Below are 14,396 nucleotides of genomic sequence, written 5' to 3' on the forward strand. Positions count from 1 at the left end.
TGCCTAGTTTGATTTATTAAAAAGATAATTAATTATTAATGTGCTTTTAAATTTCGAAGCAATGGAATCGGATTCATTTCTCCGTGTAAACGAGACATACGAAGACTTTTACAACAGATGTAATAATCTGACATACTTCGATTGTAGTGAAGAGGAAATGCTATGGTGGTTGATGGGGTCACGTAGACTACCATTGAACGAAATCGTGCCGCTTAGTGTAGTACTCGTGGTTATATTTTTGACCGGTGTAATAGGTAACGTGTGTGTATGTGTCGTTATTGTGAGAAATTCGGGGCTACACACCGCGACCAACTATTATTTATTCAGTTTGGCTGTAAGCGACTTACTGCTGCTTTTGTTTGGTAAGTATTAAAAATAAAATATACGTATTTTATCAAATTAATTTACTCACTGTACTCATTGGTAAAAAAAATTCCGCTACTTATATTTGGTCGAATAAATATATATTAATTAATTTAATTTATAAAAAAAGAACAAAAAACAATCATTACGATTTCTTATGTCTATGAAGTATTTTTTATTACTGATTTTAATTTGAACATAATCATTATTGAACATTTGAGGAATACATACGTACTTATATATGTTTCGAACATTTTACTTGCTACTCTTATTCCCTTAATGGGTTTTATTGGTTACACTTAAGCTATTCGACAAGAACAAATTCTAGTTCTAAACTATCTTGCCTTTGCTTTAAACATGTAGATTAAATAAATGTAAATTTTGGTTTAGGATAACCAGCCCCGAACAGCTCGCTTGCTCATCAATTTATCATGGTAAAAATTCGAAATCGTGTGTTGTATTTAGATCAACATTCAAATAGATTCTGATCTCGTGAGGATACATTTTCAGTGGCATCTCTGTTACTTAATTCGAGGTCAAAAGGATTTGCAAGATCTCTTCTAGAAAGGTCTTTGACTTAATTTTAAAGCATATATATATTCCATGTTTGTTTCGTGTGGGTTTTTAAAGGGTTCGTGTTTTACAAAGATCTGAAAGACCGCATTCGAATTTCGAAAAGTGTCTCTTTTCCTTTGTGCTCAATTTTGTTGTTATAATTACATTAAAGGATGTACGCTTGCGGGCCATTTTTCTCATGATCCTCTTTAAAGCTTAAAAAACAATTTGTGAAACGAAATGTAATCTCGTTTGTTGTTTAATAGCTTAATATAGACAAAGGAAAATTTCCGCATCCATTATTTCTGATCTTTTGGTCTTTGTATAATCTTGTACACTAGTCTATACTGATATTATGAAGACGTAAAATTTGTTATCATTGGTAGAAAGCTACATTATTTCTGCTATAGGAAAAACATTATATTTATATCACTATATTTGCACCCATGCGATGCCGCGGCGAGTTGCTAGTAATATCTCCTTATGTTCTTGAACTGTTTTTCCATTATTATGAAAATAATGATGAAATTTGTTGTGGTGTTCGACGTAGGACAGAAAAAGCCGTGGTATAAAAAATAACTTTCCTTATATGTTTTACCTTCAACATATACGTTTTAGATATACCCTTATTCTATGCGCGTAAGCTGGGATGGTTATTTCGTATATTTATATAAACATGATTGTGAACAAAATATCAGCGGAACTAACAGACGTACATATTGTAATCGATATTCATCGACCGCAGTCTTTGCCAAATGTAAACATTTCATTCAATATAATTTTCATATATAAACAAAATGAAATTATAAACAAAGTTAAAATAATAATATTTAAATAATAATAGTTAACTGCTATCTGCTGTACATAGTATACAGCAGATTCAGGGAGAGCCTTATATAGAAACTTAGAATAGTTATAGAATTAATATACGTAATCTATATTAATATTATTAACGCGAAAGTATCAAGTTATATAAGTGTTATAAATCCAAAACTAAAAATAAGATACTGTCTCCTGGACAATAATGTTGACATGTTTCGCCCAGTAATTATGTTAATGAAAAAGCTCAACACGGTTAAGTCGAATTAGCATTTTCATTACGAAAACCAACGATTTTCGTATTTGTTCATTAAAAAGTTACACTGCATGGGTTCAAACTTAGACAATCAACACTGAATTTTCACATTCTTCATTTGTGTGTATAATTGCGGGTTCAGCGGTGATGAAAAATATCGTGAGGAAACCTACATGTATTTCTTTTTAATGATGTTTCTTCTACATGTGTATCCACCAACTAGTATTTAAGCAGCTTGGTGGAATAAGCAAAAATCTCCCTCAAAGAGAGAGCAGGCCTTGGCCTTTACTTTACTTTTTGTAAATAAAAAAAAAACTCATTTTTTTTTTATTTCATTCAAATTGTAGTAAAAGTAAAATAATTTAATTGAAATCAAACCAGAATAACTGAAGGTTACCTCAGAAACTGTATCTAAGAGATTAAGACGAAAGTATATGTAGGTATATTCTTGTAAGTAAATAAATGTCATCACGGGGCGCCCGTCAGAATTGGTTAGGTTAGAAACATAGAAATGGTTAGGTACTGAGAGTGTTTATAATTGAATACAAATAAATAATTATAAAGTAAAATAAATTTCATTAATAGAATAAGTATATCTTTCTGTCTTACTTACCCACCCAATCATTAGATATTCTACCACCAAACAGCAATTCTTAGTATTGTCGTGTTCCATAGTTCCTAAGTCCCTAAGTTTGGTGGCGCATTGGCGATGAAAGGAATGGTTAGTTTTTCTTAAAGCGGCATTTTCTACGGGTGGTTGTGATTAGTTACCATCAGGTGACCAATTTGCCCGTCTGTCCATTTTTATTGGATATATATAAATATATATACATTAAAAAATAAAATACTATTATAATAAAACATAGCAATAAAGTTACAGAATACCACGCACTCATAAGAGCTTAGAGAGCGGCAGCGGAGAAAGGGCTAGGGCACCGCCATGCCGTTTGACGTCACGGCATAAGAATCGTTCTTACTTCAAAGTGATGTTTATATATTTTACGTCAAAATTATTTTCGGTACTAATGTTTACTGACTGGGTAAAAACTCTTATTACTTATATATGTATGTAATACTGTAATTGATACTGCGATGATATTTTTTAGGATATAAAATTGCATGTTACGTTTAATTTCATTTTGTAACATTAAAGTCGGTATATGGTACGGGACCCAGCTTTTTCTTTTTGATATTTATTTAAAGTGATTCGTCTCTGGCAATAGTTATAGAATATAAATAATTAGTCAAAGTTTAGTATATTACTCAATAAAATACAAATTTAATAATAATGTAATATTAAGACTATTGTTTTTTACTAATTACAATTTAAATTGTAATCTGCGTTGATAGTAGCGAATTATACGCCAGTCACTTAAATCTTTTTAAAATAAGTGTTATAAATCCAACACTAAAAATAAGATACTGTCTCCTGGACAATAATGTTGACATGTGTCGCCCAGTAATTATGTTAATGAAAAGGATCAGCACGGTTAAGTTGAATTAGCATTTTCATTGCGAATACCTAAGTTTTTCGTATTTGTTCATTAAAAAGTTACACAAATGACTAAAACTAAAGGAACGGTGATTGCGCTGAAGATATAATTCATGAATTCTTGATGCTGGTTAAGACGAGTAAACAGAATGGTTTAAAGTTATAATCTTTATGAAAGCATCGAGAAAATTCCCTAAAATTGAAAAATATCACGTGCGAACTGAAAAGGTTTTAGTTAAAGCAGATGAAATAAAAGTGAAAAGATTCCTTTCGTCCGAGATGAAATTTGAAAACTGAATATTGTTTAGTATCTAATCACTCTTATTGTATCCGAATTATATTTTTAATTAATTAAATAATAATAGACTGACATAACTAGTTACTGAGAAATGATAACAGGTGTTGTTGTCTTAAGATAATTGTCTTAATTAATATTAAGTAAGCACCTGATCTTTACTTAACATTATAAACGTGAAAGTAACTTGGTCTGTCTGTCACGCTTAGACAGTCAAAACACTCAACTGGTTATGTTGAAATTTAGTGCGAAGCAAGATTGAACCTTCGAATAAAACTGGGGATGAAGAGATGTATGCAATTTCTTGAAATCTCGTCCCACTATATTATGTACTAATGGGTACATTTTCATCGACAAATTTTTGTATAAAGTTACAATACATTTCATAAGGCAGTAATAAGGGATTAAATATACTTAGTCTGAACTAATAGCTGACTATTATTTTGTAATTAGTATTTAAACTGTTCGGTACAAATACAGTGATATTAAGGCTTTTTATCATTTGGCCCTAATAGTGAGGAAAGTGGAGGGGATGAAACTCAGAAAATTAATTTATCTTAATTTTTGTATGTAAATTTATTCAAATTATATGTAAATTCATTTATTTAGGTAAATACCTAAGTAGATATTTAAACCAAATGTTATTTTAACCTTTTATGTAAGCTTCACCATAAAATGATTTGGGCTGTAAGTTATTAAGAGGTTACTATAATATACTTAAGAATATATATATATATATATATATATATATATATATATATATATATATATATATACTATAATATACTTAAGAATACTGAGAACGTGCTTCTTCTCATTATTGAAAAAATTATAGTCCATTTATCTGGCAGTGGACCAGTGCTGGTTGAAGGCAAAGAAATCACTTCGAGAAGTCGATTTGTTGCGTTGCAATCCAACAGTTTCTATAATAATAATTTGAAATGTATATATTTAATTTAAATTTGATTAATAAATTACAAGATAAACTAAACGTTTAAATAGCACTGGCACAGATGGCAATTAATTTTCGTGTCAAGATGAACTCCAAGCGCATGAATTACGGTTTCAGTTAGTATTTGATATGAAGGTTTACATGTAAGAATTTTATATTTATAGGTAAAATTTAAAAATAACTTGAACTTCATGCGTTCGTGGAACGACGTCAAGAATTCCATCAATATGTTTCCGTCGAATTACAAATTCCATGCGAAAAACGACCTAACACTCCTGACAGCAGCGGACGCTATGAGATAGGTGTTTTTTGCTTTCTTAGAGCATGATACCCACCTTTACTAAAAAGTAGATACATACATAAATCTACAACTAGAAATATCTCATATATAAACATGGATGTTGGTCTGTTTGAAAATGTCATGAAAATTTGAACATACGATATATATTTTCATGATAAAGTTTTTAGAGGTTCGCTTTGATTTAATGGTATAGAAGTCGACCATTGCCATGACTGTATTGCCATGTCGGTATATACACTGGCTTGACAACGACTAGAAAACTATTAAAAGCTTTTGCTATTTTATTGTAAAGTTTAAGACGAATATAAAAGTTGTGTAAGGTTAACTTGATATTGGCAGCAGATTACACAGATATAAATCAATGTTAAGCTATAATCATAACGTAGCGTTATATATGTTTAATCGAATATATCATGAAATGTATTATTACTATTAAGCCGAAATATTAACATAACAAGAATTATAATCTCGTCTTGAAATAATAAGAGTAAGTCTATTGTTACTTTATTTCAAGATTTGCTGATAATGATGACTGAAGACCAATCACCTATGTAGGACATGTGATTGTGCACACACTTGTGTGCGCAAGCACAGGCTTATAATTCGAAGAGACGGCAAATCTGACATCACTGGAAATAATTCTGGCGTATATATAATATACTATACGTGCTATTCCAGGCACGGGAGCGTACACTTCCAATTTCTAGACTCAGGGCTGTTTTTGAGAATTTTTCGACAAAAATATCCATAAACTTTTTATCGGACCAAAGCTAGACCAAAGACGATAAATCAATGATAATAATTATTACTCTTCTTAATTGTAAGTCATAATTAGAGTATTAAGCATATATAAGCCGACAGGCGACTCCAAACAATCTATATCTTATGTAACGTAAACGTAGCATGAGTTGACGCTCCAACGTTCCCAGCGGAAATCTCTAGGAAAGTACTATGTCTATTGCTTTAAAACAAAACAAAAAAGAGGATGCTATTATGTGATTGTTTATGCAGTCGTGTTTGCTTATATTCTTCTATGAAATTGCTTAATAAATGTTTAATAACCTTTGTAAATAGATAATAAGAAGAAAGAATAAATAAAGATCATCCTAAGCGATGATGCGGACCCAGACAAGCACTGCTGATTTTTTATGTGCTTCATTCGTGTTTATAATTCATCTCGTGCTCGGTGAAGGAAAACATCGTGAGGAAACCTGTATGTGACTAATATCAACGAAGCGTGGTGAAATAAGCTCCAAACTTCTCAAGGCTTAGCCCAACTGTGGGATATTTACAGGCTATATTGTACAGTAGATCCGATAACTTTTTATTTGCAAGTAGCGCCACGATTCAAGTAAAAGTCCAGTGGAGAGGGCAACTAACCCCATTAGTCCGTGACAATTCTCAATGACTCAGGGGAACAATTATAATGATGATGACAAAATGGGCGCGCGGACTTTGGAAGTGTTCTTACAGCTTTATGCAGATTTCTGATAGCCACTTATTGCTTAGGATTAAATTGAAGGTGTTATGTAACATGACGTGTTGTATTCAAATGTAGCCAATATTCAGTATAATTTGTTTTACTTTTACACCTTTACAATTCTCTTCTGGTTTGTTTGTTTGTAACTGGTCCTTGGTTTAGTGGCTAGCTTAAAGGGCTTAATCCCAAGTTCCTGGATTTAAATTTTAGGTCGAACTTTAATTTTTAGTCATTTTGGTCTACCAAAGGGGCAAGGTTGGTGAGTGGCCCACTGTCTCTAGATCTATTCACTCACTCGCGGCCCTTCCATGTTAATTTATTATGGGCGTGAATTAGTGCCTATGAGCGAGTGACGCTCGTGCTTATAAGATGTTTTAAGTTGGATGAGACGGCTAGCGTCAATAATTTGACTCAGGAGAGGGTGTTGAGGGACTTCGTGAGTGTATAGATCTATACTGTAAGATATATTAATCATTCCTCATATCACCAAAGCGCCGCGAAACTTGGTAATTAACCGAATCAAATCAAATCAAGTGTATTTTCTTCAAGTAAACTTCACAATTAAGCGTTTTTGAGAGTTTCTTCGGTGCGAAGAAACGGCAAGTAACTCGTATAGTTGCCCTTTTCAAATAAACAGATTTACAATGCTGTCGTTCACAATTAGTATCCATAGCTAAGCTGTTATGACACTTGCAGAACACAACAATAATGTGGTGACAAAATACACGATCAGTGGATGGTACCTAGCCAGACGCTCTTGTACAAAGCATTACCACCAATTAAGAGAGCTGGTGATTTTTTTGCCACGAAATTCTCAGCAACATTCGTCTAGCATACAAGAGTGCAGTATTTCCAATCCCATAATTTGATAATGCTCGCCATGCTTCCAATCGGTCAAAATGATATAACGTCATACCAAATATCTCTAAAATTTGTGTACATTATACAAATAAAATTATATGTCCCATAATATATATAAGAAAGGCTCTTTTTATCTTGTAACAAATTGCACAAATATCCTTTGTCATCTAAATCCTAAATCCTTTCTGGAGGAACATAGAGTATTATATTATTAGTGATTGTAACTCAAATAAACATACTATAATATATTATATGTCAAAGTAACATATGGAAGTTAAAATTAATTAATTAGTATCGCCAATAATTTAGAGCAATCACCAATCTACTAATGAATACATTTATATCACATCTGTCAGCAATAGGCAATTTTAATTAGGAAAATTATTCTAATACATTGAATTGGGTAGGATATAACGGGAATAGAGGTTAGAGTTTACATGTAAACGTAACATATCGGATTGAATTAGAATAAAGATAAAAGTGGATATCATCAGATATTCTACCGCCAAGCAGCAATACTTAGTATTTTTGTGTTCCGGTTGAACGGTGAGTGTAATTACAGGCACAAGAAACACGAAGTCTTAATTCCTAAGGTTGGTGGATGGCTATTGTCACCACTTACCATCGGGTAGTCCATTTGCCCGTTTGCCTTCAGATTTTTTTCTGTTAATACTATTTATATACTATAGATTTGTCCGTGGGCGGTGGTAGTCACTATAGCATAAAAAAATACTAGATTTATAGATCATAAGGTTGTAAGTAACGCTATAATTTAAGTGTCGATATGTAGTACAACAATAATAAGTGATTAAATCTCAGAAAATATACTTCCAACTATATTTCTCTCTAAATGCTATAAAGCTTTTTGAAAAGGGGAATAACACGACATAAAATATATGGAACATTTCATTAATTACTATTAACAGACGCTCAACAGAAATAGAAGTAGACTTAGTCCTTACGGCTATAGATCAGTTGGATGCCATGAATACCGACTATTCGAATGGTTTTGATATATAATCTCATAGTTATACTAATATTGTAAATAGGAATCTTACTCAATCTGTTTACCTCATCGCTGCTGAACTAACTGTTCTAAAATTAGACAAAAAGTTAGCCTGGGAGTTTGTAAGGACCTAATAATTTATCTATTTTACAATAAGTTAATATTGGTAAAATGTATTTTTCATATCATCAAGGTATATTAGCATTAGCAGCCCGTAAATGTCCCACTGCTGGGATAAAGGCTTCCTCTCCCTTTGAGGAGAAGGTTTTGGAGCATATTCCACAACGCTGCTCCAATGCCGGTTGGCGGAATACACATGTGGCAGAATTTCGTTGAAATTAGACACATGCAGGTTTCCTCACGATGTTTTCCTTCACCGCCGAGCACGAGATGAATTATAAACACAAATTAAGCACATGAAATTTCAGTGGTGCCTGCCTAGGTTTGAACCCGAAATCATCGGTTAAGATGCACGCGTTCTAGCCACTGGGCCATCTCGGCCCAATCAAGTTATATAAACAACTGAATTTACGAGTACTGGAAAATAAAAGTATGAAGATAGAAAGAGACAGAGAGAAGAAGAAAGAGAGGAAGGAGGTCGCTTGGAGAGGGCATAACACTTTTTTATTTCGTAATTATTTCTGTCAGTTCACTCCCAAACTGCCAAAAATTATAGGAGTAATGTCTAGCAAGCCGTTTTTAACCACCATGTTATAAGATTAAATTTAATGTAAGGATACCGATTCGGAATATCGATTATACTGCGGAGAACGAAAAAGTGTGTTGATGAATGGATGATTTAGCTCCGCAATATTCGCAGTAAAAATAAAAATAAGTGATAAAAGAATTTGAATACGGTCGTCTGGTAAGCTTTAGTTTTCTTTTGAAATTGTGACGTACAAACTACAGTACTAGAAGGAAACAATAATTTATTAAGTCCAGATCACCCCAGTATATAATTTTAGTTCTACTATGTGATCAATTTTTATGGTTATACAACAGTATTCCAACAGATTTATTAAAATTCAAATTGTAAAATTCGGAACAAACGGGAATAGATCACGTGTAAGACAGTTACTAGCATTTTTTTATTATAATTTTATAAATAAAAAAATATATTCACATATTATGTAGATTGTAAACAACAATTTAAATTTTCTTCCCCAGTTTTTCTTGGTTCAGATATTACGTGATGGTTCAAGATTTATGACGATATTCAAGCAAGTGTTACGCTAGACGTATTATCTATACTGATATTATAAATGCAAAAGTAACTCTGTCTGTAACCGTTTCACGCTTTAACCGCTAAACCGATTTAAAAAAAAATTTGGTACGGAGACAGTTTGAATCCCCGGGAAGGATTCGAGGGGCAAAATGGGGTGACTGTTAGTGCGCTATTGGTAACATTTTATAAATTTCGCGCGGGTAAAGCCTCAAATTCAGCGTATAAACGTATCAAATCAACGATGAACGTTTTTGATGACTTTTCAGGTCTCTCAATTTATCTTTCCCTTTAAACGTCTTACCCACTTGTTCGGGCTTTTTCTGGTACTTGGCCAATAAAATTCGTTCAATTCATCTCGTTTATATTAATTTCATTGACAAATTATAATTAGAATTGTTTATTAGAAATTACAAACAAATAATGTACATGTACCTTATGAACAATAATACAATTTGTACGTACAATTATCCTATGAGTATTATTCTATGAACTAGGCCGAGCCTGTGTCTCAGACGCTAGTCTCATAACATATAACAAAAGAGCTGTAATTATTTTTGTTCATCTACCGGCTTATTTCTAATAAGTTCGGTTTCACTACAACAAGTTCGAACTTCAACAATTTTTTTTATGTATAACAATACAATGCAAACAACAAAAAACAAATCAAACAAACAAATTAATATAAAATTATGTTTTTGTGTAAATGATTATTATGTTTTATGTATTTAATTATATGTGCTACTAAACAATATATTATTTATTTATTTATTTTGTTTTTTTTACATCACCTTTACTAAACAGTTTTCAATTTTTTATAGTCCTGTGTTTTAAGACGATATGAGTATTTTTTTACAATCGTAATTATAAATCGTAATCGTATCGTAATCGTATTTATCGTAAATAGTTAAGTAGATAAATATTAAGGGTCTTATTTATTTTATTATATATCATGGGAGCGACGTAATATTGACATTTAGTAATAAATTTTGTTTTATAAAGAATAGTTGGACAAACCTTATGTTTACGTCTGTTTTGCGTTTGTATGAATGGAAGTTATTGATGTAAAGACATTACAACCTGTAGGATGTATAGTTGGCGAACAGACAAAACACCACAGTCCGTGAAGGTTGAAGGTGAAATCAAATAAATCAAAGCAAAAACAATCCGAATGATATTTTGAATATCTCCAGATTAAAAACGTAAATGTTTTAAGCCACATTATAAACCTGGTATTACAAATGATCTATTAAAAGTTAATTGCTAAATTTAAATTATTGAGAATTTGTGAATTTTTCGACAGAAAAGCTCATTGTTTTTATTAGTCCAACCGAAAATTTCAACCATACGTACCAACCATATAAGCTAGTCTACACCAACGAGGCCTTTGCATAAATTAGACGAATGTAGATGTGTATGGAATTTGAATGCAACTCGACATGGCAGGTATATAAGAGCTTGTCATTTAATCTTGGGCAATGAATGGGAATGAATCGAATAGGATATGACACGATATAAACCTAACTCATATAAAACTACATAGTAATGACGTGTGTGTAAAACGCTTTTAGAACATTTGAATGTAGAGAGTACAAGTATCGATGTAGTTTGTTGTTTAAAATTGTATTTTAAAAATAACATTTCCGAGATATAATACATCATTAAGCAAATTATATTTTGTCATTTTAAGCAAGCATCACTTTTCAATATAAATTTACATTTAATTTTACAAATTTTAATATAATTCATTGTCATATATCGTTATATACCTTAATTAATTAAATTCATGTAAATTTATACATTGTTATATAATTATAATATTATATTAATCAACGTTTTACTACGTTACTGAACCCATTGTAGTACGTATCTCGTATCTCGCGAGTGAACCGATCTATACGTACATGAGTACGCGTAGATCGGTTCACTCACGAGATCGCACCACTCCAAGTTATATTATCAGCGTGCATCAAATTATATTTGTTGCACGTCGATAATTTTTGTTTATAATTTATCTGTGGCGATGAAATTATCGTAAAGGCGATAATTTCATGTGTGGGATTAAAATCGGCGTGGTAGAATAAGCTTCAAACCTTCCCTTCAAAAAGGGAGGGTCCTCAGCACAGGAATGGGACCTTTACATGCTATTATTTTACGTTCTTACTTTTAGTAAGGTTTTGATAAAAATCCTTAGCTATTCTTGGAGTATCTTTAGGATAAAACCAAGAATGAGATTATCAGGAGATGAACCGGAGTAATCGGTATAGCTTGCAAGACTAAAGTGGACGTGGACTGATCATGTATGTCGAAGGATAGCGGTTGGAGCAGAGTCGACCACGGTTAGGCAACGCAGCGTAGGTTGCCTTCCAGCCAGGTAAAAAGATGAAAAAGGTGGCGGGATCCGACTGGATTCGGAAGGCGGATATGACCAGCACCATTGCTGGTTAGCCAATCGACATCCATATGTCGATTGGCTAACGACGATTTTTGTAAAGCCCATCTTAAAAGTATGATAACAGTGGGTGGTAGTGACCACTTACCATCATTATGCCTATTTGCCAGTTTGACTATCTATTACAAATATAAATAAAAAATACATTTTTCTATCTTATCATACCTTAGGATTGAATAATAAGTAGATTGATATCTCCATAAAAAAATTATCGGTCGTGTGTCAAACTATCCGTGCGTGACATAACTTAGGTCGTCAAGTTGTCAAGGATAATGTCAAAAATATTTCATTATTCGCCAATACAAAGGTTTCTTGTAACAAATTTCAAGGCGAATGGAAAACGACAAACTACCAAGACGTGCATAGCAAATTAATTTTATACGGTATACTAGCTACCCGTTATATAGTTCTACAAGTCCAAGGGTCTTGGACCCTACTTGGAACACTACATTTGAAACTCAGCTATATTGTGTACTACTAAAAGTTTTTGATTAATATATTTATATTTATAATACAAAATTAAGACACTTAACTACTTATGGACTTCATCATCAATTAACGACTCTAGTTTTACTTCAAAAATTCCGATGACGGTTCTGTCGACGTTCAAAATGCTATTTTTTCGCAAATCCGTAGTGAATATCATAGAACAATCAAACTCTCGACCGATGATGATATCGCGTCAATTTGCTGTCAAATGTTGTTTACTTAGCTTTTATTCTGTTATGGTTGGAATAGAGTATAAGTTTAATTATTTCGATGAATTTTAATTAGTGATTTAAGACACCATAGAACACAAACATAAATACATTCATTATTGTTTATATAACGGAGAGAATTTGTACGACTGAATGCTTTTATTTTAAGTTACCAGTGCTATAAAACGTTTATACGTTAGGCCCTTTACTGACGTTAGAAGTTATAAATTAAATAACATCGCATTATGACCTATGGGGGCGAAGCAGTCACGCTTAACGCGGGTTAAACAGCGCGGCCCAGCTGTTTATTTATGAAATAAAAAATACGTATATTATATTAATTTGGGGATGTAGATTTTACCCAGTAAAACTGACAAGAAATTCAGTAAATATCTTTTACTTTTATTTGTCATCTCATATGCATTGATAATAATGATTTGATAACATAAGATTACATTTTTTTTACTATTAATCTAAAAATTTAAAATACTCAGCGAATTTTAGTATCAACACGAACACAGTGAGGGTTTCCTAACTTTGCGAAGTCGAAAACTTTGTACGTATCTACTCGTATACCAATATTCTGTACTGTACTGTCTGTTACCTTAAACCGCTGAGCTGATTTAAATAAAATTTGGTGTGGATCTCCACTCAGTTTGAAGCCCGGGGAAGGAGGAAGCCTACTTTTTCTCCCTCATGGTGGTGTTGTGGGTGACGGTTTGTGTGCTATAAGTAAAGATTTATAAATTTGGCGCAGGTAAACCGATAGTTTCAGTTATAATAAATAAATAAATAATATTAATAATTATTATTTTTTTCTACATTTATGAAATGTGAAACCTCCTGCGGGTGAAGGTCTCATCCAACTTTGTCCATTTTCAGACACAGTTTCAGTTAGTTGGAGCTTAAAATCAACCGAATTCCTTTTTCGTAACGTCTTGTCATTTCAAAGTAATCAAAGACAATCTTATTATATTATAGAGGAATCTCATTATGGTATACATAAGGGTAACCTCATTCGATATTTCATTAATTCTTCGAACCTACGAGTAGAGATACTTTCTATATTAAGGGTAATTTATTTGTTCGGCAATTTTATTAGTAACTTCATTAATTACGGCCTAATAAGGGTAAGTCATCGATGAGTTATTCGAGTTATATCGAATGAGCGAGTGATCAAAATAAATCGAAACATAACATTTGATAAATTCCCTCAGGAAAATTGTTGATAATTCGAAGAGACTTATATAATTTACATAGATCTATGTGAGATTTTATCGAAAAACTTTTATAAAACTTTCCTTTAAATAAACACTTATAATTACATCCCCTATGGGCCTGATTTTATCATAGCATTTTATTTTAACATATTATCTAGGAAGGTATAAATGTTACAAACATTAGTTAACAATGAATAGCAATTTAAGTGAAACTAAACTAATCTAACCTAACCAAAAGGCTAAGACCTGAATGTTTACAAGTTTTCGCCATTTTACAATCTGTCTATACTTATTATAAACCTTACAATTTTACCGAGACATATAGTATATTCCTTTACCTTCATATATATCAAATACACCTTTGACATTATATTCTCTATCAAGATAATAAATGGAATGATGAATTGTTGTAGTTAGCAATTAT

General features: G+C 32.1%; 1 protein-coding gene across 1 annotated transcript in view; it reads left to right on the forward strand.

Moving 5' to 3' along the window:
• Nucleotides 1-36: 36 nt before the first annotated feature.
• Nucleotides 37-14,396, forward strand: part of LOC125072401 (neuropeptides capa receptor-like) — a 71,009-nt gene continuing 56,649 nt past the window's right edge. The window contains exon 1 of the mRNA XM_047683027.1: nucleotides 37-362. Coding sequence (XP_047538983.1) covers nucleotides 62-362 — 301 coding nt within the window. The 5' untranslated portion in view covers nucleotides 37-61. The remainder of the gene's footprint in view (nucleotides 363-14,396) is intronic.

The sequence above is a fragment of the Vanessa atalanta genome, chromosome 21 (genome assembly GCF_905147765.1).
Source record: "Vanessa atalanta chromosome 21, ilVanAtal1.2, whole genome shotgun sequence".
In the NCBI taxonomy this organism is placed as follows: Eukaryota; Metazoa; Arthropoda; class Insecta; order Lepidoptera; family Nymphalidae; genus Vanessa; species Vanessa atalanta.